This window comes from Alligator mississippiensis, chromosome 14, assembly GCF_030867095.1.
Source record: "Alligator mississippiensis isolate rAllMis1 chromosome 14, rAllMis1, whole genome shotgun sequence".
Lineage (NCBI taxonomy): Eukaryota > Metazoa > Chordata > Crocodylia > Alligatoridae > Alligator > Alligator mississippiensis.
The window spans coordinates 45,619,878-45,647,875 of record NC_081837.1 but is presented as its reverse complement, the minus strand read 5'-3'; the positions used below and the strand labels follow the sequence as shown (position 1 = coordinate 45,647,875).

The window sequence follows — 27,998 nt, the reverse complement described above, 5'->3', positions numbered from 1 at the left end:
GCGCATGCGCGGCCCCTCCCGCGGTCTCGCGAGAGGCCGGGATTTATTCCTACGTGCCGTGCCGTGCTGCTCATGGCGGCGCTGGAGCGGGGGCGCTGAGCTGTTGGGGTAAGTGCGGCCCCGCGGCCTCCCGCCCGCCCCACCGCCGCCGCCGGACCCTGGGGGGAGTAGCCGGGGGGTTGAGGGGGCGCGTTGCCGGGCAACTGCAGGCCGTCGCCAGCGCCGCCCGGGCCGGGCTAGGCCGGGCCGAGCCGAGCCGTTCTGTCCCGTGGGGGGGGGGCGCGCGGGGGATGCTGGGAGCGGAGCGCGGCGGCGGCCCGGAGGCGGGGGCGGCGCGGGGCGGGGGAGCGGGAGCTCCCGGCATGCGGCCCGGCCCCGCCCGGCGCGGCGCGGCGCGGCCCGGCCCGTCCTTTGTGTGCGGCGCCGCCGCCATTGCCCCCTTTGTGCGCGGCCGGCCCCGCCCCGCCGCGCCCCGCCCCGCCGCTCCCGGCTGCGCGTGTGCGTGTGACTGCGTGCGCACGCGCGTGTGTCTGTGTGTGTGTGTGTGCGCGCGCGAGTGTGCGGGTCGGCCCGGCCCCGCCCGCCCCCCCCCCGGCCCGCTCCGCTCCGCGCCGCGCCGCGCCGCGCCGCCTCCATCTTGCTGCAGCGCTCGGGCCGCGGGCGGAGCGCCCCCCGCCCCGCCCCTCCGCAGCGGCCCGCGCCGGGCCCCCCGCCTCGCCTCGCCCCGCCCCGCCCCGCCGCACGCCACAAAATGGATGTCGGTCGGCCCGGCTGTGGTGGGAGCAGGGCCTGGGCTGCCGGCGCGCCCGCCTCGTGGCCCTGCTTTGGGCTGCGAACAAAGCGGCCTTCTCCGCTCTCCGCAGGCTAATCCCCCCGGCTGCAAATACACCAGTGCGCAGCCTAGTGCGCCTTGGGCGGGGCAGCTGCTCCGGGTGTTTACCCTGGGGGGGGGGAGTATTTATAGCAGCTGAGGTGCAAAGTCAAGCATTTGAGGCACACGCAGACACAGGTCCGCTTGCGCTCCGGCTCCCCGGCCAAGCCTTGCCCAATATTGTGCGGCGCCCACTCTTATTTTCCCACCCAACCCAGCGGCCTTGTCCAAGTGAAGACTCCTGTCGGGTTTATCCTCTAATTAACCCTTGGGTTGTCTCCTCGTTACGGCGAGGCATTGTTCTGCATCTTCTCCCGGCAGATCTGTCACGTCCCTACAAAGTTCAGGTGTAAATGTAGCCGCATGCAGTACCAGCGTCTGGAACTAACTTGGCAGGAAGAATATTTTTATAAAGTCATCCTGACTCATTTCTAGATCATCTGTCCGTTTCTTTAGGTTGGCCGTATCCATCTTGTTCCCCTTGCTTTTCCCACGTCTTCTCCTGAGAAGATGTCAGCCTGTACCGTCTGTACTGAGATACGAGTACTGTTGTCCGTAGTTGCGATGCTCTAGTCCTGACAGCTGGCCACTGTCCAAACAGCACGGGGTCCACATCTTGAGCAAGTAAGCCAAGAGCTAGGTTTGGGGTTCGCTTGACCTTACACATGCACCTTCCAGAACTTCTTAGCAGGCTACTTTTTTTTCTGTCTCTTTCTGGCTTATTCCAGGTATAAAGTCAGGTGTTTTTTTGGAGTGGAGAGAGGTCTAAAATCATGCTTGGACTGCATTTCCCAGAATCGCTTCCTAAATGCCTTCATAATTTGGCAGGTGTTTTGGTCAGCGGTTACAACAAGCTGGATAAAGTGCAGAGCTGACACACGCATGTGTGTGCATATATGAAATGTGAACAGAAGTAACCTGTTCCTGATCAAGTATTAACACAGTGGAGTAAGAGGTCTTACCTATAATAAAACTAATGTTAAAAACATTTTTTCTTAGAAGGGGGAAAAAAACCTGCCTTGTTTTCTGGCGCAGTCATGCGCAGAAAAGGAGACTTATTTTGCTCATCTGTTTTAATGGCACAGAAAATATGAGGGGAATTATTTTTTGTTATATTTGGAAGGCTTTATTTAGAGCTATAAAGGCTGAAAACAGTGAGTGATTCAGCACTGTGGAGCTGTTTCTAGTGCTCAGGGTTAAGGGGGTGAAGGGTACCACACGCACCCATATTTTCTTCCTGACTTGAGTGTGCTGAGTACTACTAAAGATGGCTTGTGGAGAAAAATACATGCGCTTCTCCCCCCCACCCCTTTAAATTTTCCCTCACTTTATCCAGAAATTATGAAGAGGGATCCTGGGCTTTGGTTGCTGCCTAGATTCTCCCTGTAGTGGGGCCTGGACTCAGTCTGCATTTGGAGCTCTCATGACAGTACAAAAGATGGCTTTGCCTCTCTCCCTGCTGATTGTGTCATTAGGCTGGGGGTCCAGCGGAGGTCTGACCTGCAGAGAGGTCCTCTGCTGCTGCTGCATCATTTGCTAGCCCTCTCCTGTCGCCTTGGCAACACAGCTGTGATACAGCTATGGGTTCAGGCGAGCAGAGCCTTTCCCTTCATCGAGATGAGTTCACATCAATAAACTAGTCAGTGTTACACAGGGAACTCTCCCAGGTGGGAAGAGGAGGGTACTAATTTCTCTGGAGTAGCTGTCCATTTCAAGCCTTTCAGAGAAATGGAGGGTGATGCTGCAAAAATTACTCCTAGCACAGGCTGAGCGAGTCTCCTTTGCCAGCCAAGTGTCTGGGGATTATGGGAATTCACTGTTTGGTTTCTGTTTTTTTTTTCCTGCTGGTGAACTGAGAATGGGTGAACAGGATATACTCCCGTTTTAAGTAGCTTAGAGAAATGCCCGAATTTTACTTGAAGAAAAACTCTTTCTACTGTTCCTTCAGACTTTGACATAACCTTATGTATTGGGTATTGATTTCTGTTTGTCTCCTGGGAAATGCAGAACTGTACTAGGATGTCAACCAGAACTACATACAGCATAGTAGAAAAAGGAATTTTTGGTACCACCCTGTACCTGACTGGTCTGTTATGTCTACAGTGATGCTCTAGTTCAAGGTTTTGTTCTCTCCCTGCTGCTGTGTAGAAGACCCTTTGCTACATGCATGGAGGCTTGTTGATTTAACTGATAATGAATACACTTAAAATGCTGTCAAATAAGCATCATAAATCAGAGGAAGAGATTCAGATTTGTATTAAATTGTGCCCATCATTCACCTGATACTGATCAAAGCAAGGTTGCTGTTTTGTTGTTACGTATAAATAAAAACCGGGAGCTTTCTTGGAAAGGCTTACTGGATCTGAAGAGACCGTCATGTGTTGGAAACATTTCTTTTCCACCTTGGTTGGAGGTGGATCCTCTGGGGAATCCAAGACCAAAACCAGGAATACTAGAGTACATCTGTAAAAGTAAATTATCTTTCCCGACATGGAACAAACCTGCGGCATTAAGGTAGTGGCAAAGTATCTGGTTGTAGGAACTCTTGGGGACAGTCAGTGATACGTCTTCTTTCAAAGTTGTGCTTAAAATGTGTTTCTTTTTCTTCTCCAGTATGAAGTGTAACAGAACAGAATTTACCACCTGAAACTGCTGCTTCAAGTTCAGATCAGGAAAGGAACCTACATCGTAACAACAACATAAGACCAAAGAAGAGTAAACTTACACTGAAGACACAACACTTGATCTGAAACAAGAAGTTTGTGCCTACTCAACAGCTTCAAAAAAAAAGCACGTCCCAACGCTGCTAATAGTCCTTGTTTTCTCCAGTGCTGTGCTGAAACTGCCCAGTACAGCAGCCGTTGTATTCTTTATTAGCTTGATAGATCAATTTCTCTCGCTAGTTTTTTTTGTTTTGTTTTTTTTTATTGTAACTATCTTCATCCTTTGAAACGTGCGCTGAAACAGAAGAATCAGCAAATACTACTGAAAGTGCAATATTTGAATATCACTGCGAGGTTGGTGCATGTACTATCCATAAATAGCTACAAATTCTTCCAAAACATGTGACTGTTTGGCATTAAATACCTCAGTAGCAGTTTTTAAAATTAAATTCTGCTTTTGCATAGGTTAGTCCTGGTTTCAGATGTATGAAGGTAGAATTTATGGCTCCAAATTCCATTATACTTGCATTTTTTTAAAATACTTGTGGGATCTGTGTAGATTGCTTTCCATTATTAGCCATATATCAGCAGTCACATGTGACAATCTTGTGAATACAGACATTTCCCAAAGTGTCTGTTTTCTTCAGCTGTCTTTTGATATAAAGCAGAATGAACTGATATATCTGGATCCCTCGGGGCAGGTGTGGGAGGAATCTTTTTTTTAAATGGTGATAGTGCAGGATTTTGGAATTCTATTCAGTAAGGTGACAGGCTAGATTTGAGAGAGGTCTGCCACTGGTAGTGAACATTTTAAGATAAATAGCAACCATGAGTCCAGTCCAGCCAAAAGCATCTGGCTTGTGTTGCACAAATCAACCCAAATGTAACTTTTATGGACTAGTGCAACCGTTCCGGGGTCTTTGATCTGGCCTCTAACGGAATCTGTCTAAAGGGTAGCTTTTGTGCTGAGACTGTACAAGTAACGTATGTAAAGTGATAGGTTGTCTTTGTTTAGTTCAGTTGAGTTTATTCGTGCAGTATCATAAAATGAAGTTGGGATTGCTGAACAGATATGGCAAACAGGAAAGAAGATGGAGTTTTCTATACCATATTCTACCCCATTTCCTATGTTAGTATCAACTTAGGCAATGCATCTCCAGTTTGAACAAAGTGATCATCTTTTGGCTAGTCATTAAATTATTTTGTACTCTTGTAGCACTCCTTTTAAAATCAAACCCCAATTAACTCAATTGACCTAATGCAGCAACCTCTTCTGAGCTAGAAAAATGACAGCAAGATGTTTACCTGGTTGGCTTTGGTTATTCTGAACTACATAACTCCTGTCAATACAATTGCAGTAGTTTCATTAGTGATGGCTATCTCTGATACAGAAATCTCTCTGACAGGTAAATTTATGAAGTGGGAAGGGCTAATTTTGTTGACACAATGTGAGGACTGTGGGGGGGACAGAGTGCTCTTAGCAGAGAAGGTGACTGTCCTCTCAGGACCTCTTTCAGAATGAGTTAGTGGCTTGACCTCTGCTGTCACTGGGTGAGTTTCACTTTGAAATCCATTTTGTTTCCCTCTCTTAGACATCCCATCTCCTCGCTGGCTGTTTGCAGGATACAGGTTTCTTTTTTGGTCTCTGCACATGTTAAAGACAGCCAGTGGGAGGGTGCGTACAAGTGTAGATGCTCCTTTTGAAGGGCGGAGAGAGCAGGGACCTAAGTTCTGGGTTGGTTTATGCTGGTAGTGCATCGTTTCAGGGTGGTGCCACGTGTTCAGTGTAACACTGAGTAAGTGCTGTTAAAACAACAAGAGGCAATTCAAGCAGCTTAGTGTGTTAAATACCCTCATGAAGCTGTAGATTTGTTTCTTTTTAGGCTTACTGCATTCCAGTGATTTGCAGCTGTTGCAGAGAACATGCCACATCACCCTAAGCTGAACCTGTGAGGAGAACACAAAGGTGTTTGAGCATTTCTAGTCCAGACAGATGCTGGCATTACGAATTTTGCATTTGAGTAGACTTCCAAATTCATAGCTTATACTAACATTTTTGCTAGAAATTCTTTGGGTATTCTCTAAAGATTTATAATTCTTAGTACCTGATACTTTTTCCCAAATGCTGTGGGAACGCATCAAGCGTTTAGATAAATTTAAACATGATATGATTTGTTCGGGGCATCATTTGATAAGGTAGTCTTAATAGTGATAAAATAGGAACAGCGTATATAGAGCTAAGATTAAGCGGTTAGGCAGTTACTTATACCTGTACATTATGGCTTACAATAATATAATCAGAACAATGTGGTGTTCTAACTTGTACTCTAGCTTTGTGCAAGAGGACATCATTCTATAGCATGCTTCCTGGCTTTCTAACAATGTGGTGAATGCGTTGGCAGCAAGATTAAGTTCCTAAACTAGGGCTGTTAGTGAAGTTGCTGAGTACAGTATACCAAGTGGAGAATAGTTGTCACACCAGTTAACAGCAGGGTGCAGTTCTAGGAATTGCACAGAGGATCAAATTGGGTAAGCTGTTGAATACCTGCAACTTTTTTTTGTTTTCGGTTGTTGGGAGTTGCGGGCATGTAGTAGCCCTCAGGATTTGACCTCATCTGTTCTGCTGTTCCAGTCTAAGGGAATTTTCTGTAACAAGCAGGAAGATGAATAGAGATAAAAGCAAAACTTTCCTCAAGACGTGGGTTATCTCAGTTGTGCCTGGTCTTCTGATTCTTAAGTATGACTGCTTGTTAGCAGGCATGCTAGTATACTGCTAAGTATCTGGACTCTGAAGAAACACTCTGGTGATGGGGAAGTTAGTTGTTGAGTGTCATGTGTTTTCCCCCCCCCCCCCCAAAATGTAGGATTAGCTTTTTTCTTTTTTTGGATTTATGGCTCCCACAGCCTTACCAGGGCCTGTTTGAGCTGTTGGTTCAATTTGAGGGATGTACCACTGCTTCCTTTGAAATAACCCTGTTTTGTTCACGGTTTCATATCATGCAAGAGAAAGGAAGATAGTAGAATATCACCAGTTGTACTCCTGCTGGAAAACAGACTGTGATGGAAAGGACTGCATGGCTTAGCAGGTTTTTAGCAGTGCTGTTACAATTGCAGCTGAACTGAATAGCACGTGTGTAATGTTGTAGCAACTGTGTTTTGTTTCATGCATAATACCTCCAATGGGTGTCTTGTCTTTGTGACTACTGGCTTTCTGCATGGCCTGGCCATACCTTTACTACTTTGAGCCACACTGCAAGTGGGAAGTGAGGAAGAAGAGAACTAGAAATGGCCTCCACACTCTTGTCCTTGAAAACGTTGCAGAAATCTGTGAAGACCAGTGGCATGTTGATCTAGTAGTCCAATGTAAAGCTCTAATTAGTGTAACCTCTTAAAGGACCTGGACTTGATTAGCAGTGACTTGGATGTATTTTTAAAGTTGTGCCAAATATTGACTAGTTATAACATTATACTATGTTATCACAGCTGTGTGAGATGGAGAACCATTATACTGTGTCATCAGATCCTCTCCCCCCTCCTGCAGCTCCCCCACCTTCTCTTCCTTTATCTTTCTCCTCATCTTCTACCTCATCTGGGTCTAAAAAACAGAAGAGGACCCCCCTGTATCAGAGATCTGTAAGTCAGGGTAGCAGTCTATGCACCTGTGTGTTTCAGAAGCATGGGGGATCTTGGGAACTGTCTGTCTTGAACACATGTTCTCACTTTCTAACGCTTCTAATACCAAATGCTTTCAACAAGTAAAAGAATCCAGTTCCTTCTAAGCCAATTGGAAAGCTTAGGGGTATTTATTTCAGAGATGTTATCACTCAAGCATTAATATTCCCCACTCTTCTCAACTGCCATGTGTGCAACTGCCTCTTATTCCCTATGTGCTCTCAGGGCCGTGTGTTATTGATTTATAGGCCAAGCAAGTATAACCTAAAGGAGGGTAGGAAAACAGCACCCTGTGGTTCCCGTTGTCACCCACTGCAAGTTTCTTCCAAAAGAAAACAGATCTGTAACATGCTTCCAGGTGACATCCTCTAGGGAAGCTGCAAATGTGGACCTTTTGGGGCTGTCAATTGTCCCTTCTCTTGTGGCACCATGCAGAGCACTGTTGTGATTTCTCAAAGAGCAGTGCTCGGCCATTGCAAGTGTGTGGCTGTTGCCCTGGGTTTAATGTTAATTCTGCTTAACAGTGTATATACTTGTTGGAGCATTCACAGCCAGTTGTGTTGTGCCCCTCAAGTTCAGTAACATCACTCTTGTTGGTATGCAGTGTAATACGAATGGTTTCTAACAGCGTACTTTAGTGAATTAAAATGACTTTTTTGTTTTGCAGTATCCAAGCTTGCTATTTTTAAGCTGTTCCAAAACTTTCCAACTCTAGTAAATGTGTGGAGTTAACTAATTGTGAATTCTTCTGCTTGAAGTTATAACAAACCTAGAATATAGATACCTGATAACACAAAGGGAAGCCTTGGTCCGTGTCCTAAATAGATGCGTTGGGAACTGCAGTGCCTGAAAACATTCATTGTAGTGTTCAAAATGCGTGTCGAGCGCAACTTGTCTTGATTGTGCTATTTGGAGAAATCAGTGTTACAGTTCTTGTAGCACATTTTCAGGCTGTTTGTCAGTACTAACTAGTAACTAGTGTTAGTTTTAAAGGATATATAACAAATTTCCATTTTAAAGTAGCAAAACCTGGATGTTGGAACCTTTGCAATACATTTTCTATTAACATTTTATAAACCTAAGCAAGCAGTGTTTGAAGAGTGCTGGTTAACCCTTTATTAATACATTTTAGAAGGAAGTGCATGTAAGATGTCTTGGGGATGAAATGTTGAAGAGTGGTTGGATTCATTTTTACTAACTTAAATCAAGCTCTTTTATAGAGTTGCCAGCTCCTGCATGTCACAGGATATCTAGATGTTTTCATGTGTGTGTTATTTATACCACAAAATTTTAGCTACACCTGGATTCTTAAAAGGCCGCTTTATGTCCTCTTAAAACATAAGCCTGGAGACTAGTTCAGCATGGGAATAATTTTAATACTGTGAAGGCTTAATTTTTTTTTAACAGTTGTATTACCTTAACTGGTGAAAGCAGATTAAATTTAAGAAGGATGGTAATTCTGTGTTAAAGCTGACAAATGTAAAAGAGTAAGTGGGGAATATTTTCATGGAGGGCACTGCATAGAGCATTTATCAAGCAACCTGATGTTTTAGGGTATCTTTAAAATAAAACTTGTTTGTGTTAAGTCAAAGATTTAGTTTTATGTCATCAATACAGCCTATTTTTATCTGTTTAAATCTATTGGTCTTCCAAATGTGAAGTTAATTGTCTCAAAGCTAAACTATTTTAGAGGGTGTCCCCCCCCCCCCCGTTCTGAAGAACTGGCAGAAAATCCTATTTACTTGTTGCCCATGTCTAACATACAGGCTGTTTGTGTCAGATTTACCATATTTACTTGTACACCACATATCTTCCCCCCCTCCCCCCCCCCGAATCAGCCCTCCCAATTGGGGTGTACATTTTTAACTGGGAGGCTGATGTCTGTGCTGGAATAAAAAGCACAGGGATGCTGTAACTGCTGCTAGAGCTCTGCTATTTTCTATGGCTGTAGAGAGGGAGGAGGTAAAAGAGCGCACTCTGCAGCATCATAGTTTTAACCTTTTCATGGCTTCTGCTTAATTAGCAGTAGCTTTTGCCCAAGCAGCCAAAAATGGCTGCTGCTAACGTGCCTGGCTACGACTGAGCTAAAACTGTAGCTTTTGCCTGAGTAGCTATAAACAGGATTCAGCCGTGACTGGAAAAATATTGTATTCCTTTTATTCTGCCTTTCCAAAACAAGGTCTGTTGGTCTCTGAGAACATGCTGGTGCTAATTCTGTAAGGTCCTTTGGCAGGTGGGAAAGGTAAGCTGCTTTTTTCCCCGCTCTTGGGATAGTGAAGGTCTCTTCTGTCTTTATTCTAATGCTAGATGAGCTTTGATCCAAACCTTCTCCACAACAATGGACACAACGGCTACCCCAATGGTACTTCGGCAGCACTGCGTGAAACGGGGGTTATTGAAAAACTGCTGACCTCGTACGGCTTCATTCAGTGCTCAGAACGGCAAGCTAGACTGTTCTTCCACTGTTCGCAGTACAATGGCAACTTACAGGAGCTTAAAGTAGGAGGTAATCTGTCAACTGATAAGTGCTCCTCCCCCTGCCTCTCTCTTAATTTTGTGTTCAGAGCATAATCTTCTAATTTGCAACTCCATGCAATCCACCACCCTTACAGGACCATATAGTTGGTTACAGTTGAATCTGAAGTCTCCAACTGAGAGAATCCTGCTGTAATAACTAAGGCTTATGCCTTTTTTGCTAGCAGTGCTGTTGTGGCTACCCTCAAAAGCTATTAGGTGGGACAAATTTATGTGGTCAGGGTGAAGAAATAAGATAAGCAGTGTCTCTGATTCATGAGCTGTAGATTTCCCTGGTACAATTCAACAACTTCCTGGAGCATTACTGATCGTGTTTTGGTACAGGAGGCATGCTAATTTTTCTGCTCCTGCTGGATATGGGATTAAATGTATAAAACAGGATGTCATGACAAATTGCTCACGAAACCTGGCATAGTTCAGGGTTATGAGGCCAGTGGAGGATCAAGCAGAGGAGCCAGGGGCAGATCTTTGAAACAAACCAGTCTTTAAGAGACCAGTTAATTTGTGGTGGCAAAAAATTTAATTTCTGGTGGTCAGACAGATGTGAACTAATAAATGTTATTGCTTCGCGTAATTATGTGGAACTTCAGAGTCCGATTCTCTTGTAGATGATGTTGAATTTGAAGTCTCTTCTGACCGCCGAACTGGAAAACCCATTGCTGTTAAATTGGTGAAGATAAAGCCAGAAATCTTACCCGAAGAGCGAATAAATGGACAAGTTAGTGGCTATGTTGTTTCATGTATATGCACATCATTTGCATCCATTTTATTCCAATTCAAAAGGACATATGCATGCTAAATGTGGTTACATTTTTCAGTTAAATTGGAAAAAAAAAAATCTTGGGTTTTGCCAAATGGGTGAAAAACAGAAATTCAATTTGGGGTTTTTATCTAATCCTAGCCACTTCTTAGTCTACAGAAGTTCTGTAAGTTTGAAATTCTGCAGCATGGCCTCCTCTTTCGGATTATATTTAAAGTGCATCCCTGAGTGCAGAGTAGAGGATATTTAAAATTCAGTTTGTATTGCACAGTGGTGCTTCTGGAATGACTAGCAATGTTTTTTTGTACTGGTAGGTTGTGTGTGCTGTTCCTCACAATTTAGAGAGTAAATCTCCAGCTGCCCCGGGTCAGAGTCCTACAGGGAGTGTATGCTACGAACGTAATGGGGTAAAACTCACGTATTTTATTTAAACTCTTGACTGATCCACCAGTGTGGTCTAAAAACAAATACTTGGCACGGTGTAAAGTAGATAGCTTAATCAAATCTAAAACTTTTCTCTAAAAGTGCAATTTTATTAGAGATATGGAAACAGCATGCCTGTATCTTTGTCAATGTATTTGGCTGTAATATCTTTGAACAATTAAGATATGTAGATACAGATTCTCTCTTAAAATCATCAGCTGACTTAATGTCAATTAATGTTAACTATTAGCATTTTTATTTTTTGGATTTAATTTTTTATTTTTTTTTTTACCTTTTTGGAACCTGACTTAAATGTGATGGTAGCACTGTACAAATCTTTCGGCTTCTCAAGTAGCTGGGTATGGATTTGCCAGAACCAGCAGCACGGAGAAAGCAAAATATTTTTGCATGCAACACTTTAACTCTTTGCAGCTTTTCACAACAAATGTTTAAAGTTCAATTTAAATAATGAATTGTTTTAAAAAAAGGCTGCAATTTGCAACTAGATTAATGATGGTGAATGCTAATTCACAGGAAGTGTTTTACCTGACTTACACACCTGAAGACGTTGAAGGGAACGTACAGCTAGAAACTGGAGATAAAATAAACTTCATAATTGACACAAATAAGCAGTAAGTGATGCTTTCATCTCTTGAGTATACTCTATATGCTAATAGTCAGGGATTTACTTAAATTGTGCCACAAGTGCGCTATGCGGTGGCTCCTTTATTTTTGTTCTTTTGACCACGTGCTCCCCCGCCTCCCCTCCTGTTGCCCCTGATTGGCAAACGGGCCACACCACTTGCTTCTGATCAGCCAGGAGGCAAAAAGCATGGCATGCTTAAAACTGTGGTTTCTGCCTCCCAGCTGATCAAAGGCAAGCAGCAGAGCTACTGGGGTCCCTCAACCTCAATGGACATGTGGCAAAAAGTTGGCTAAAATTAGAAATTCTGATTGTACCTCTTTTTTCCCCCCTCCACCTTTGCTAGTACTGGTGCTGTAAGTGCTCGTAACATCATGCTTTTGAAAAAGAAACAAGCCCGTTGTCAAGGAGTAGTTTGTGCCATGAAGGTAAGTGGCACTTAATTCTTAATTTTAAAAACTAGTTTAAGTAAGTGGTGTTTATGTAGTAAACAGGGCCCTTGGAACAGTACAGGACTAGGGCTACAAACAGTTTTTTTCATACAAAAATTAAGTTACCCAAGGTGGTTATGTTGAATGTTTTCTTCTTATTCTCTTGTTGTCTCTTAATTTGAAAAATACAACTTATACCTATGATCTAATCATGGCAAATTATCTGTGAATACTTAAAGCATGATAGCTTTTTATTTGACTTCTTCTTTCTTTGTTGGTTTTTTTTTTTTAAACGTTTGTTTTGTATCAGTCCAGAGTAGGAACTGTTGTCTCGGTAATTAGGTAGTTTGACTGTTTGCTAAATATTTTGTGTTCTTCTCTTAGGAAGCCTTTGGATTTATTGAAAGAGGTGATGTCGTAAAGGAGATATTCTTTCACTATAGTGAATTTAAAGGTGATCTAGAAGCCTTACAGCCTGGCGATGATGTGGAGTTTACAATCAAAGACAGAAATGTAAGACCAAATCCAGTAAAACTGAAGACAAGATTCTAGGCCATAACTGTAAAACTGTGTTTATTCTCAAATGTCTTTTTTTTTTTTCAAAAAAAAAAAAAAAAGGGGGTAGTAACATATACATACAAGTTTCTGGTTATTTATATCTGTTTTCCATACGAGTGCCACTCATTTTCTGTCTGTAGGGTAAAGAAGTTGCAACGGATGTAAAACTGTTGCCACAAGGGACTGTTATTTTTGAAGATATCAGCATTGAACACTTTGAAGGAACTGTAACCAAAGTAATCCCAAAAGTACCCAACAAAAATCAGGTAAAAATCAGTGTTTCCTTGAAATTCTCATGTGTAATAATTAACGTTTCAACACTGGTCAAAATAGCAGAACAGCTTTCCTGTGTTAAAGATTGTAAGCAGCTGCTCTCTGCTGCTTCTAGGTTCTGTTCTGATGTGTAAGAAACTGATGTTGAGCGCAGCTGAGTCCTTATCTCCAACAGCTTAACTAAAAACTCTAGCATCTTAGCCCTGTAATTATAATTTTTAAAACTAAATTTACACTTGTGATACACTAATTATGTATAGTTACTAGAAGGGAAGGTTGAAGAGAGAGAATTAAGGTGACTGTTTTACAGTTAGAAGGCAGTTGTTGCTTGTCAAGTTATGAGTCGGCATCATGGAAACAAACTCAGGAAGTTCAAGGCAGTAGATTTCCCCTCCCGCCCCCCCCCAGGGGTGAAGAAAAATGAAAAGGGAAGATCCTTTCTTCATCTGTTAGACCTGAAGTAGAGAAGGGGGATGTGTGCTTGGTAAACGAAGCTAGCTGGGCATCGTTTGAAGTCGTAAATGCACACCTTGCTCAGCTTGATGCTTGGCTTGGAGTAAAACTTAGCAGAGGCAGGTTGCGTGCCACCTTTCAGCACAGCTTATGTTTGCTGCCTTCTTGTTTGTCTTAGAACTTGTGGGTAACTGGGATACTTTGTTTGACACTGAGACTCAAAAGATTTCTAATGCATTGATGACTGCCCCCAGCAGCAAAACTTCTCCATTTAGAAAATAGCAATGTGGGAATTGAACTGGGGGGGGTGTCTTTCCATTTTTTATGGCTGCCTTGTTGTAATTGCAGACCAGTTGTGTCAGCTCTGTGCCAGACTTCCCCATGTGCAAGATCATGGCTGTAAACAGCCAGCCCATTTTGAGGCATTCCTTATTGTGTTGTGTGTTAAGCCAGATCAAGATGCACGTAGCTGCGCGCACGCACGCACGCACCCCCCCCCCCAAGCCGTGTTGCTGCCCCTTTACCAGTAAGTACCCAGCGAGGGGACACAGCCTGACAGGCTTACTCTGGAATGACTGGCAATGATCTTAAATGAGCCATGAGTAACTTGCAAAACACTTGCAGGAGGCGAGGGGTGTTGCATATGTTTTCTCTCTCTCTCAAGTAACTGATACTTAAAAAGGTATGTGTGCAGCATCCCAGGCCTCATGGCTGTTGAGGGGGAGGAGGTGGATATAATGTCTTTTTCTACACGAAGTACTTTTCATGAAGTACTTGGATCTCTGAATGAAAATGCAAAAGTGGCAAACGTTTTGCAGCCTAGACTTGCTTTAAGATTTTACCGTGCCCTTACGAAGGAAACTAGCTCCTTAATTTTACTTCACAGTTAAGTCTAGAGTTTGGGAAGAATGATTAGTTAATTTAAAACTTGCCCTTTCCATGCAATCGCCAGAACGACCCGTTGCCTGGACGCATCAAAGTTGACTTTGTGATTCCTAAAGAACTTCCGTTTGGAGATAAAGATACAAAATCCAAGGTCACGCTCTTGGAAGCTGACCATGTTAGATTCAACATTTCAACGGATCGACGTGACAAACTGGAACGAGCCACCAATATTGAAGTTCTTCCTAATACTTTCCAGTTTACTACTGAAACTAGAGAAATGGCAAGTATTTGATTTAAGCTATAGATTTTTGAATACTTGAGCATAGGCTGGGCAAAAAGGAGGTGGAATGTATGATGGCTTTATCAGCATAGTCTGAGAGGGTTTTATTTAAACACTTAACGAGGGTGATAGGTCCTAGAGAATCTCACCGCATCTTCACGGAAGAGTGATTCTTAAAAAAAAGAACGTGGAGCATCCAAAGTGGATGTTCATTTGTGTTCTCATGTGTGACTACTGTTGTTTTTAATTGCTTGCTCTAAATATGAGCGTATGTGTACATGCATAGTGACCTCAGTTGGCTCTTTCTCAAACCAGAACATGAGTTTGTGCCTTTATCTTCAGGGTGCCTATTTAAAATAGCATCCTGATTATCAATAAAACTAATGGCAACAATTTCAATGCTGAGTAACTGGGAGTACACCTCTTCAAGAACTGATTGGCTCTTTGGACTTCAGACTAAACAGTACTTGTCCTTTTTTTAAGAATCAAACAAGCCCCAAGTTAGGCAAGTTCAGACTGGGGTTTATAGGAGCTGTTCTGAATGCTGTCTTTATTAGCGTACATGCCAAGGAATAGATGTCTGGATTTAAAGAGCAGGCCTGCGGCAAGGTTTTACCTTGCTCTTGTGAAGACTTCTGTGACTCGGGCTCTCTGTACATGGGACATCTTAACTGAGATCTAGTGGAAGGGAGAGGTTTGAGAGGATTTTTTTTGATCGTCGGCCAACTTGTATTAGCGATTTCAGTAACTCTGACTTTTATGTGGCCGACAGTACTAGAGAATGTCTGAAGAAGGGACAGCTTGTGTTCCCTTAGACAGATGGTAAGGCATGCTAATCTGAAGTTAGGTAGACGGCAGGGGGCAGAGTGGCACCTTCAAAATTAACTCGCTCGTTCTTTAAGGTGCTCCCCTGGCTCGTCTTCTGACATTCCTTAAGGGAGCAGAGGAAGAACTAGCGGGTGCTTTCAGCGCAGATTAGGGGTCTTGTGGAGATGTGCCTGGATCCTCCTAGGGGAAGATGTTAGTGGTGCAGGAGAATACTTTGTTCCACCTGTCACAGGACTGCATATTTAAAGCATCAGGGAAGAGTGCTGTTTAGATCAAAGCCTTAACATCTGACCTGTATAGTTTATGAAAAAGATGAGGTCTGGTGTCCCTGCACAGAGTGCCTACAATAGGTGACTTCTGGATCCTTCCGAGTCTAGAAGTCTGCTGGTATTTGCAGCTTGTTTCAGGTTGTGGCAGGTTAACTTAGCTGAACCGCTCTGCAAGAGTTTTCATGCTGCTGTTCTGTAGCTGGGAGTTGGAGAAAAGAAGAAAGATGACTTGAATTGTAGTTCTTCTAACTGGTGTGTAGGTCTGTACTTACCTTTCCTTCATCTTCAGAGACTTTGAAGTGGCAAATTAGGTGGGTCACTTCACAATGCCTTCTGCCCTTTGGTTTGAGTACTACAGTTTGTAAGGGAATACATGCACATATTATCTCTGTAGGGCTTAGTCTGTGCACAAGAGGCACTACACATGCAGCTGCCTTTCACTGGCTTGAACCACGTATTTCTCTGTCCCCAGGGTGTGATTGCAGCAATGAGAGATGGCTTTGGTTTCATTAAGTGTGTTGACCGGGATGCCCGCATGTTCTTTCACTTCAGTGAAATCATGGATGGAAACCAGCTTCACATTTCGGATGAAGTAGAGTTTACTGTTGTCCCTGTGAGTAAAATTACCTGTTCTAAAAATAATGGATGTTTTAAATGTCAGTACCCACGCATTCCCTAAGCTACTGTGAATTTGTTCTTTAGGACATGCTGTCTGCCCAAAGAAATCATGCTATAAGGATTAAAAAGCTTCCTAAGGGCACAGTTTCATTCCACACACAGTCAGATCACCGTTTTGTGGGCACCATAGAAAAAGAAGCCACTTCTGCCAAAGCCACTAGCCCAAATAAAGGCAAAGAAAAGGTAATGCTGGTTTTGTAGACGTAAAATTAGTTTTTGCGGTTTTGGAGGGTTGAAAACGTGTAGAAACTGGAGCCTTGGTTCTGGATATACTAGCCTGTTTATGAGCGATAAATCTGCGTAACTAATAAAAAATGTCTAGTTAAAATGGTATTTGACTGAAACTCGAGTAAGGAAGGCACAACATATATGGTATGGTAATAGTTGAGGTTAGTGTTTAGGAGCCTCAGGTGAAACTGCTAGGTAGCTGATGCTGTTCAGGGTACTGGAATCTCCTGAAATGAAGTCTATGGCTAAAGCAAAGACCTTTTGAGTGTCACTTGCTTGTGCAGTTTTAAACACTGTGCGCCTTAAAAAGCTTTCCGTTGACACTTCAGAATACCAATACGCTTGTCAATCTGAAAAAAAAAAAAAAAGGCTGCCTTGGTAAAAATGGAGTTGGTTATTTGAATTGCTCCATTTGGGCTCTTCCTGTAAGGTTTTGAATGATGGGGGTAATTTAGTTAGTGGATGGATCTTGTGGAATTTTTTGTTTTTACATTAACTGGTGTAAAGTTGAGGGGAAAAAGGTAATTTGTGTCCCTTTTTGTAACTGAGTTGTGCTGTTTGTCTTTAGGAAGCCGAAGAGGGAGTAATTGCTTATGATGACTGTGGAGTAAAACTGACCATTCCTTACCAGGCCAAGGATGTGGAAGGATCTACGAATCCTCAGATAGGAGATAAGGCAATAATACTTACATATGTACAGTTGGTCTCTTTTTGTGGGCTGCTTACTGTGAGCTTTGCTGCAACTCTGACAGGCTGTTGGTGTAAAGTGGGGGGAGACAGGTAGAGAGGGAGCAATGACCTAGAAGGCAGCCCATGTACAGTAGGGAGCTGCTTCTGGGTGGGCGGGGCAGGGAGTCCCCCAAAATGCTTGAACTGCAGTGGGCTGAATTGTGGCCCTTAAACTCCTTTGAAGATGGAGGCAGTTACTGGCCAGAGGTAAACAGTGGGGGAGAGCTGCTGCCCCTGCCTTATTTGGAAGGGTCGAGGGAACTGACACCGCATGCCACCCCTTGGCCTCTCCTGAGCTCGCTGTTTCGAATGGAACAAGGAGTCGGGGGACTTTTTATAATGTTTGGGCAGACATCTCAGATACAGACACCCTGAAGGAGGAGGAATGTTCATTATGTCACCCAGGAAAAACTTGCATTTGTCTGCCTGGCTCTTGAGAAACCTCCCTCTAACAGGTCGAGTTCAGTGTCTGTGAAGTGAAGAGAACTGGTCTGCAGACAGCTGTTTCTGTCAGAATGCTTGGTCGCAACTACAGCTCCAAGAGGCTCGTGGGGTATGTGGCAGCCCTGAAAGATAACTTTGGGTTTATTGAAACAGCCAATCACGATAAGGAGATCTTCTTCCATTACAGGTGAGTGTCTGCTTCTGTGCAGATGTGTTGACCTGTTTTCTACACTTTGTGGGCACGGGTCCGTGTATCTGAAAAAGTGGCTTTCTGTAACCATTTTTGATAGGGCCGCAGCAGGCTTTACTATTATGAGCCACTTGGGTGTTCCAAGATTCATGCTACTAGAGGACTGTGTGTTTGCATTGTTTTGTTCGTCGCGGCTTAGGTAGACAGGGGCTTTCCTGGTACAAAGATACACTTGCGTCACTTAGAGAGGTTGTCCCTTAACAGTAATAGGAAAGACCTGTTACTTTTCTGAATCGCTTCTCTTCGGTTGATTGATGCCGTGAGAAGTGTAGGACACTAGAACAATAACGTGACTTGGTTTAGTTTCCAAAAGCAGAACGTTTGAACTCGCCAGAAAGGCGAAAGTGACTTCAGGGAAATAGAAAAGCTCTTGGGGTTGGGAGCATTCTTTTTAATACAGTGGGTATGATTGGCGTGTTCTCCTCTGTGCATGTGCAGTTTTTTTTCAGCTATACTAACTTAAGACCTCATGGATAAGCGTTAGAAACTTACCGTGCATTTATCATTATTTTTTTTAATTACTTGGAATATGGATTTTGCTCAGACGGGCTAGTAATCCATAACCTTGACTGCTGATGCTGGCTTTGATGAAAAGCAGAGTGTACTCCACTTCAGTGAATAGTTTCATAGATGAATTGCTGCAGGAGAAAAATAGCATTTATTTAGCATGGTCGAAGCACCGAGCAAGCCCTTGCATCCAAATCGTAATCTCTTAAAAATACTAGTTGGTAATTAAGAGTAAGATAACTGGAACAGAGGCCCTGATTATTCAGCGTAGATGCTGAGCGGGCAGAGTTGTTACGTTAGCACGCGGCTAAAGTAAAACGCATGTAACTTCTTCCCTGCAGTGAATTCTGTGGTGACATTGATAGTCTGGAACTTGGGGATGCAGTCGAGTATAGCTTATCAAAAGGCAAAGGAAACAAAGTCAGTGCAGAAAAGGTGAACAAAACACATGCAGGTAAGACTAATTGTGAACTTCTCCCTGAACAGTTTTTGGAGTGGACGAGCACAGTTGTGGTCTGCTTGGATCAAAAGTGCCTTTGCTCCTGATGAATGTATTGGGCCTGTAATTCCACTGCTCTTGAGTGAGCTGTAACTGGGACTTTGCTGTGAAGTTTCCAAGAGAACTAAAGTAAAAACACTGAATACTGCTTCAGACACCATTTGCAGAGTTTCAGTTGTTGTCCTGCTGTGGAGTTCAGGTTCCTTGGCTGCAGTGGAAGTGTTTGGAATGCTTCAGGACATGCTTACAACTTGCGCTCGCTCTCCCAATTAGACTCCCAGGGGGTAGAGCAGGGGTGGCCAACCTGTGGCATGAGTGCCACAAGTGACACGGGCAGCCCCCATGTAGCACACGACTGATCAGGTGAGGGGACAGGCAACACAGAAGCGGAAGGCAGAGCAGGAGACTGGGCAGAGGAAGGGGATTGGAGTGGCACTTGGGGAGGGGGGTGGGGCTATTTCTTGGCACACCTGCTGAAAAGGTTGGCCCGCACTAGACAAGAGTAAGAATCCTTTGGCTTCTGAATTGCTGTCCAGATGCCAGAAACTTCTGGCTTCTTGGCTGGCACTTGTCTGTCCCCTGCGGAATACAGTGTTTCAAACTTGCTGCTAAATTTTAAAGAGCAGCTGTTTTGGTTGAGTTGCTGGGGGTTGGCAGACTGGCAGGGTGGAGACATAAAGCTTCTGTGCAAAAGCACTGGACAGAACAAATGTAACAGCTCAGTTCTTGACTTGCAGTGAACGGTATCACTGAGGAAGCTGATCCAACTGTTTACTCGGGTAAAGTAATTCGTCCTCTCAGAAGCGTAGACCCTACACAAACTGAATACCAGGGAATGATTGAGGTCATGGAGGATGGTAAGCAGCAACTCTTACCTGGCGTTTTCTAACCGTTGTGTGGTTAAGATTCAGTTTTAATGAGTCTGGTCTTTGCACTCTGCGTCTTAATTTAATGGAGCTTGTTCTGCTTTCTCTCCACTAGGGGAGATGAAAGGAGAGTTTTATCCATTTGGAATCGTTGGGATGGCAAACAAGGGTGACTGCCTGCAGAAGGGTGAAACGGTCAAGTTCCAGCTCTGCGTCCTTGGTCAGAATGGGCAGACAATGGCTGTGAACATTGCACCTTTCCGGAGGGCCACTGTGGAGTGTGTGAAAGATCAGGTTCGTGTAATACTTTCCTTCAGACAAGACTTAAGTATCTATCAAATTGCCTGCATTGGTAAGAGTCAGATAGAAACCTGGTTTTAACATTTTATAAAGCTGAAATACTGTTGAGATTTGAATTTAAAAAAGGAAAAATGTATAGGGGATAAAGGATGTGCATACCGTAGGCCCAGTCATAGTGCCCCTAGGCAGGAGCCACGAGGTCCCACTTTTTTGCCCTCGGTGAATCCAACTCCACAGTGCCGTTAAATCCAACGTTCTGCGATGTCTTGCTACGGGGCTCAAGTGACGAGGATGGTACAATAGTTGGAAATTCTCTACGCGATTGACTGACTCTAGGGGGAGGGCAGCCTCTGTCTTGGAGAAATACAGTTATTACAGTTCCAAATTGGAACAAATGGTGTAATTAGTCAAGTTTTAAATTTGTTTCTGCTGCTTGTCCTATAGTGGACAGAGGTAAACAAATGTGTGCTTTGGCTAAGAGAGAAGTTCCTCTCACTGAGCAGTTAAGGGTTTTGGAAGTAGGACTAATCTCTTCAGGTCAGCTGGTGTATAACCTTTGCTAAATTTGAACTGGAGAAAGGTGTAAACACCGGGGAATTAACTGTCCCAAGATGCATACAAAACCTGGGAGGGGGGGAACACGGGCAGCAGACTAGGTTTATTTTACTGGGTGTTCCCATTTTTTCTTGTGCGAACAGGAATTTTATACCACGCATCTTAGATACGTCCCTTGTCTCGCCTTTGGACCTTTTGTTTCCTCTTTGTGCCTTCCGATAAGGAACGATTGGAATTGGACACAGGCTCATGTGTGACATGTCTCCTGCAGAAAGTTGAGAGCATGGTCAGCATTAGGCCAGCGTGTTCAAAGATGGATGTATTGATTTAGGATTCCAAGCCCACACGGAGGCTGTTCGTGAAGGGCCTGACTTCCAAATGGACCGGGCTGTGGCAGCTTTCGCAAATTTGATTTTCCAGAAGCGTCTAAATATGATTGGGAAGTGTGCTAGGAATTATTTTATTTTTAAACGTTGCCCATATTTTCTGTCCCTCTGCAGCCCTGTTTTGTTTATATGTTATAAGTGAATATGCTAGTACACTTCAAGTCATGTGAATTAATGTGAATTCTCTTTCAGTTTGGCTTCATTAACTATGAAGTCGGTGACAGCAAAAAGCTGTTTTTTCATGTCAAAGAAGTTCAAGATGGTGTGGAGCTACAGGCTGGGGATGAAGTGGAGTTCTCTGTGATCCTGAATCAGCGCACAGGGAAATGCAGTGCCTGTAATGTGTGGCGAGTCTGGTGAGGACCTGAAATTACCTGGTGTAACTGAGAACAGTTTTAAGTAGTCAATCTCTACAGCGGTAACAAAATGCCCGTGCTTTCCTGGTTATAAGAAGGCATTGTGTAAAAGCAAATTGGGCTAGTGATACTCTTTGCTGGCATAACTAGTAGGTGGCTGCTTCCTGCATTATGAAACCTATCGTGTAGGTGTAAAGGACAGCAGCATTTCCTGCTCGTTGGTGTAGGAATTCTTTTTACGTGATAAACGTGAAGGTGAACAAATAGCAAAGGAAAGGATGAAATTGGAGCAGGCAGTCTTTAAAGGAACAGACTGTGACTTGCTGTGCCAGACTCCTAGCTCTTGAATCATGGTTGGAATTTATATATAATTTGTTGTTGAATAATTAACGTGTGCTGCCTCGAAGGACCCAAAGTGAAAGTGTCATTTGACACCTACTCTTGTGGAGCTACCTGACAAAGAGTGGAAAGAGGTTGATGAACACATGCAGCACTTTCAGCAGTTACCGTGAGTTTGCTGAATAACAGCGAAAAAAACAAGTATTTATTTTTCTTCTTTTAATTTGTTATTTGTCACGTACAAAGAATTCCTACACCAATGAGCAGGAAATGCCGCTGTCCGCACACCTACGTGACAGGTATCATAGCGCAGGAAGCAGCCACCTACCGGTTACGCCAGTGAATAGTATCAGTAGCCTAATACATAGATACATGCATATTTGCTGTTATTCAGCAAACTCGCTGTAACTGCTGAACGTGCTGCATGTGGTGTTCAACCCCTTTCCACTTGCTGTCCGGTAGCTCCATAGACTAGGTGTCAAATGACATGCGTTCACTTTGGGTCCTTCTCGAGGAAGCACGCGTAAATTTGGGAAAGAAGTGCTTTTGCCTGCAGTGGCTAGAAAGTGGAGAAATGGAAGAAGAATGTATGGGGGTGGGGAATGCAGCGTGGGCAAATTACATGCAGGATAACCATGCTGACCTCAGGATAGAGGTTTTTAGCTGAACAACCTGCTCCAGTTTTTTGAGTTTTTTAAAAGGCCTTTTACTCTGGTAGTTAAGTACCTAAGGCTTTTACAGCCATGAGAACCTCCACAAGCAAAACAAGTGAGAAAATAACCTTGTATTGGAGTGAGAACTAGTTGGCCTGTGGGTTCCTAGTCAGGCTTTGGGCATCTGAGAGGACAACGACCACTTGTGGAATGCTTAACCCAGCAACAGTTAGCAAGAGTATTCTCCAGCACATGTTAGCAAGGGTTTGATGGCTACTCCAGGTAACTGGCTTTATTTTCTCCTACAGTGAAGGTGCTAAGGCTGTTGCTGCTCCACGTCCTGACAGACTTGTTAACCGTCTGAAGAGCATTAATGTGGATGATGCCAGTGCTCCTCGCCTAACAGTCCTTCGTCAGCCAAGGGGACCTGATAACTCAAAGGTATGTTAGCCTGGTGTGCCGTATTGCTTAACCAGTACACAAGACGTCTAAACATTGTGATCTCGAGTCTTTTGTTGGAAGTCCAGATAATGTTGTGTGTGGCAGTTTCTCCTTTTGATTCATGTGAGATCAGATTCTTTTGGTTGGAGGTGTACCTGGGTACTTTCATGCCTGGAGCAGCAGCAGCAGACTTCATTGCCAACAGGAAAAAAGTTCTGTCATCTTCAAGTCAAGCCACTTCCTGACAGTGAAGTGGACGTGTCCTTCGGGAAGATCGCGCTGCCAGTCAGGCGTTCGGATCTTGGTAGGAAACGCCCTGTCAAACCGTTAGTAAAGTGCAAGAGATGAAGAACCAGGGTTTCTCACAAGTGGAGCTGTCAATCGGTCAGTAGGCTATTTGCCACAAAGAGTGAGGAATTTCAAAGCCTCTGGGCTCTCCGACTTGAATCCCGTAGATGTAGAGATTGTAATAATAGGAATTGGGCAGGAGGGTGTTCCAAGGCTTCTGAAGAACTTGGAGAAGGACCCAAGACTGACTGTGGTAGCCTTGGTGTGGATCAGGCATTTCTGATATTCTGAACTGATGACTCTCTTGGCACTGTCTGATGTGACAATGCACTAGGGCCTAGCTTCCCGACAAACCAGTCAGCCTGAATGGTGGAGCTAAAAACACTGTTCCCAAAGGAGGAAATCTTCCACCTGACTCGGCTTTAAAAGTGGAAGAGCTTTTCCCCTTCTCCCTCCCTCCCTCCCCCTTCAAGACCCTCACCTTTCTGCAACATGAACATAGTTTTAAGAGTTGGTGGGTCCTTCCAGTGAGCCTTTTGCCACCTAGCAGTGAAGATGGCCTTTTTTAACAGCCGTTGTATCAGCCCAAAGGATATTGAGGTCTTGCATTTCGGGTTCCTCTTCATGCAGGTTTTTGAGGGTGGAGTTATAGATTCATAGATGTTAGGGTGGGAAGGGACCTCAATAGATCATTGAGTCCGACCCCCTGCATAGGCAGGAAAGAGTGCTGGGTCTAGATGACCCCAGCTAGATACTCATCTAACCTCCTCTTGAAGACCCCCAGGGTAGGGGAGAGCACCACCTCCCTTGGGAGCCCCTTCCAGACCTTGGCCACTCGAACTGTGAAGAAGTTCTTCCTAACGTCCAGTCTAAATCTGCTCTCTGCTAGCTTGTGGCCATTGTTTCTTGTAACCCCCGGGGGCGCCTTGGTGAGTAAAGCCTCACCAATTCCCTTCTGTGCCCCCGTGATGAACTTATAGGCAGCCGCAAAGTCACCTCTCAACCTTCTCTTGCGGAGGCTGAAAAGGTCCAGTTTCTCTAGTCTCTCCTCGTAGGGCTTGGTCTGCAGGCCCTTAACCATACGAGTGGCCCTTCTCTGGACCCTCTCCAGGTTATCCGCATCCCTCTTGAAGTGTGGCGCCCAGAATTGCACGCAGTACTCCAACTGCGGTCTGACCAGCGCCCGATAGAGGGGAAGTATCACCTCCCTGGACCTATTCGTCATGCATCTGCTGATGCACGATAAAGTGCCATTGGCTTTTCTGATGGCTTCGTCACACTGCCGACTCATGTTCATCTCGGAGTCCACTAGGACTCCAAGATCCCTTTCCGCTTCCGTGCCACCCAGCAGGTCATTCCCTAGGCTGTAGGTGTGCTGGACATTTTTCCTCCCTAGGTGCAGCACTTTGCATTTCTCCTTGTTGAACTGCATCCTGTTGCTTTCTGCCCACTTGTCCAACCTGTCCAGGTCTGCCTGCAGCTGTTCCCTGCCCTCCGGCGTGTCCACTTCTCCCCACAGCTTTGTGTCATCTGCAAACTTGGACAGAGTACATCTCACTCCCACGTCCAAGTCGCTGATGAAGACATTAAAGAGTATCGGTCCAAGGACCGAACCCTGCGGGACCCCACTGCCCACACCCTTCCAGGTCGAGACCGACCCATCTACCACGACTCTTTGGGTGCGACCCTCCAGCCAATTCGCCACCCACTGGACTGTGCAGTCATCCACGTCACAGCCTCTTAACTTGTTCACCGGTATGGGGTGGGATACCGTATCGAAGGCCTTCCTGAAGTCTAAGTATACGACATCCACCCCTCCTCCTGCGTCCAGGCGTTTTGTAACCTGGTCATAAAAAGAGACTAGATTGGTCAGGCACGATCTGCCTGCCATGAACCCGTGCTGGTTTCCCCTCACCGTAATTTGCCCTGCCGGGCTCTCGCAAATGTGAGCCTTGATAATTTTTTCAAAGACTTTGCCCAGGATGGAGGTGAGACTGACTGGCCTATAGCTGCCCGGGTCCTCCTTCCTCCCCTTCTTGAAAATGGGGACCACGTTGGCCCTTTTCCAGTCCTCCGGGACTTGGCCCGTGCGCCACGAGCGTTCAAATATTCCTGCCAGTGGCTCTGCAGTGATGTCGGCCAGTGCCTTCAGCACCCTCGGATGGAGCTCATCCGGGCCTGCTGGCTTAAAGGGATCCAGTTCCTCCAAATGACTCTGCACCACCTCAGGGTCTACGCATGGAAGTCTGGTGCCTTGCTGCTGCCTCTCTACAGCCCCAGTGAGAGACTTGTCGTGCCCCTCGCTTAGGAACACTGAGGCAAAGACCTCGTTGAGGAGTTCAGCCTTGTCCCCCCTGTCTGTCACCAATTGCTTCTGCCCATTTAGCAGGGGTCCTATTCCTCCCTGGGCTTTCCTTTTACTCCCTATTCTCGAGGCTTATCCCAAGTTTCTGTCCATGTGGTATCAACAGCATAAAATAACTCCTCAGTTCTCTCATCAAAGCCTAACTCGGTCCAAGGGGAAACAACTCCATGTACCTGACTGCAATGTGCGGAAGTCTTGATTAAGGGGAGGAAGCCTTTTGGAATATACTTAGACTGGCCTTTGCAAAGGATGGAGCAGTATTCTTGCAAATGATGTTTAGTCAGTGTCTGGCAGTATAAAAATGTGCCTTAGCAGGGTTACCTCTACCTGGTCTTTGGCTCATGCTCTTAGCGTTTGAGCAGCAGTACACCTGTTCCTAAAATCTGCAAGTTGTCTGCGTGGTGCTTGGTACAGCTGTTCGCCAGATGCATCTTAATAGATTTACTGACCAAGCTTCCATCTTGGAAGGGTTGTCATGCAGACATCACCTATGTATGTCTGTGCTCTGTTACCAACACACACCAACAGAACAGAGCTGCTTTATTCATCAGGACGGAGACTCCACCTGGACTGTCACTCTAAGTGCCTTTGTAAATTCCCTGCCTGGGGGTGCAAAGTAGGGCTGGGACTGGATGTTGTTAACCCTAAGAATCTGATCCCAGTTGTACAAGATGCATGTGCCCCAGAGCTCAAAGAAGAGTGGGTGGTATAATAGTAGGTGAGTGGTCTGTTGTTTAGTACTGCCTAAGATTAACCCTGTCCTGCAGAATCTGTTAATCCAAAACAAGGAAGTAAAAGATAAGGGCTATATGTTGAATAACGGCAGCAGAATGTGCTCCCGTGTGTGTAACGAGCAATGGGTGACCGGGGCACAAGAACAGTGACTGCTGCCGGCCCAGCCCTGGCACCCAGGACATAGACTGGGGGTTGTTGTGCCTCTGCACCCACGTTGCCTTCTGTCACAGTTACTCCAGACTTCAGGCTGTAGAGACTGCCCTCTCTCAGCAGCATGGCTACAGCGTCCTGCCAACAAGCTCAGTTGGCAAGCAGTGGGAACTGCCTTTAGGCATGACTGCAACTTCTAAAAGACTGCTTTACCCTTAAATGTGTTACAGCTTGCTCTCATGGTTGTAGTGTTAAGTAACACGTACTGGTAAAACTAACCAGGCTTCCTGTTGTTGCAGGGATTTGGTGCAGAGAGAAAGATCCGTCAAGCTGGTGTTATAGACTAATGGATTCCACAAAGCACATTTAAGGAAGTACGATCAAGTGGTGGGGGCTGGTGAAGGGTACTGAATATCTTCCTGTTCATCCCTTCTAAATTCTAAGATGCTATTATACCAGTTTTAACACCTCATGTTATGTTTAAAAAAATAAATTTATGAAACCATTTTAAAATTATGCACAGTTGCATCCTGGAGAACTTAAGGTGGCGCCTTATAGTATCACATTTTAGAAGCTTTTTTTTTCTTTTTTTTTTCTTTTTTTTTTTTTTTTTTTGAATGGTGCATTTAACGCAACTGGTAACTGCAAATCTACATTGCCTATGTAAGTAAACATTATAGACAGTCCTACTCTGATAGACCTTATGGAATTCTGCACTAAAAGTGCATATACTCTACCTTCATGAATTTGGCCAAGGTGTGTTTATGCCTTAGCTCTCAGTTGTTATCTTCGTTTCCAAAGGGGGAGGAGGTTTGCTTCTCGTTCATTCTGCCCTAATTCTGAGGACCATATGAGGGTGGAATATATTGACTTTTTTTATATATATAAAAAATCTGCATCAGTTCAGATAATTTCCTTAAGTTTGATGGCCAAATGTTACATTGTTTTTCATATCTCATTTAAACTCGAGTCCATTCAGCAAGCGGAGTTCTGTTTAGAGCTCAATGAAAGCCTCTTCCAGAGTAGACCTAACTTTTTTGTAACTTCCTGCAGAATTTCATAAGGCCGAGGTGTGCCATCAGTGTGGTAATTTAAATATATTTAAAAACAATGCACAAATCTGCTGCTGCTTAGAACACTGCAGCTTCTAAACCCAGTTTCTTTTACTGATTTAAACTTAAAAGTTGTGCCTGATGTGAATACATTTTTTTTTCTTTTTTGCAGCTGGCACCAGTGTACTGTAAAAGAATAAATACTTAGGCTTTCCATAGCTGTATTGAGACTTTCATCAAGGTGAAATAGTTGATGTCTGTGTGCTTTTTTTTTTTTTTTTAATTATTATTATTTTTATTTTTATTTTTTTTGTCCTTCCCACCCACTCCCATCTTCCCAGTCACACTTTATCAAGTGAGAACTGATTTGGTCTAAGTATTAATTTAACCAAAAAAGATCAAGATTAATTTTCTTTGAATAGAGGGCAGTACTGTGTGTGTTGGACTTTTTTTTTTTTCTTCTTTTTTTTTTTTTTGGTTCCCCCACGTTCCCTCTATTCTCACTTTAGGGTTTTCTTCTCTGGGAGACGCGTTCTCTTTGTAAAAACAAACATTGCTTTCTCCGAGTTTTCTGTTAACGGCAAAGAATGGAAATAGAATAAAGTTTTACTGATTTTGGAAAAAGCCTCCACT

At 44.4% G+C, this 27,998-nt stretch overlaps 1 protein-coding gene across 6 annotated transcripts; it reads left to right on the top strand.

The window, feature by feature from the left end:
* Positions 1-2: 2 nt before the first annotated feature.
* On the top strand, positions 3-27,992 carry CSDE1 (cold shock domain containing E1). 6 transcript variants are annotated; one of them, XM_059717466.1, is made up of 21 exons: positions 3-108; positions 3,485-3,888; positions 9,514-9,712; positions 10,350-10,459; positions 10,816-10,908; positions 11,459-11,556; positions 11,914-11,995; positions 12,383-12,511; positions 12,697-12,822; positions 14,235-14,447; positions 16,017-16,157; positions 16,247-16,405; positions 17,019-17,126; positions 17,635-17,810; positions 18,722-18,834; positions 19,617-19,736; positions 19,861-20,039; positions 21,179-21,342; positions 22,643-22,775; positions 26,613-26,687; positions 27,538-27,992. In XM_059717466.1, the coding sequence occupies exons 3-20, from the start codon at positions 9,514-9,516 to the stop codon at positions 26,658-26,660; spliced, it is 2,391 nt and encodes a 796-aa protein (XP_059573449.1). In that variant the 5' UTR covers positions 3-108; positions 3,485-3,888; the 3' UTR covers positions 26,661-26,687; positions 27,538-27,992. The 6 variants fall into 6 exon arrangements, with proteins under 6 accessions (XP_059573449.1, XP_014466467.1, XP_019341627.1 ...); XM_014610981.3 differs by having other exon boundaries at positions 26,613-27,992; XM_019486082.2 differs by lacking the exon at positions 10,816-10,908 and having other exon boundaries at positions 26,613-27,992.
* The last annotated feature ends 6 nt before the right edge of the window (positions 27,993-27,998 follow it).

Excerpts from the sequence above, each read along its gene's own strand:
- CSDE1 (XM_019486086.2), top strand. The coding sequence starts at position 7,006 with ATGTTATCACAGCTGTGTGAGATGGAGAACCATTATACTGTGTCATCA. Across the intron at positions 9,713-10,349 it reads ACAGGAGCTTAAAGTAGGAG|ATGATGTTGAATTTGAAGTC; the intron begins GTAATCTGTCAA and ends ATTCTCTTGTAG. Across the intron at positions 21,343-22,642 it reads TGTAATGTGTGGCGAGTCTG|TGAAGGTGCTAAGGCTGTTG; the intron begins GTGAGGACCTGA and ends TTTCTCCTACAG.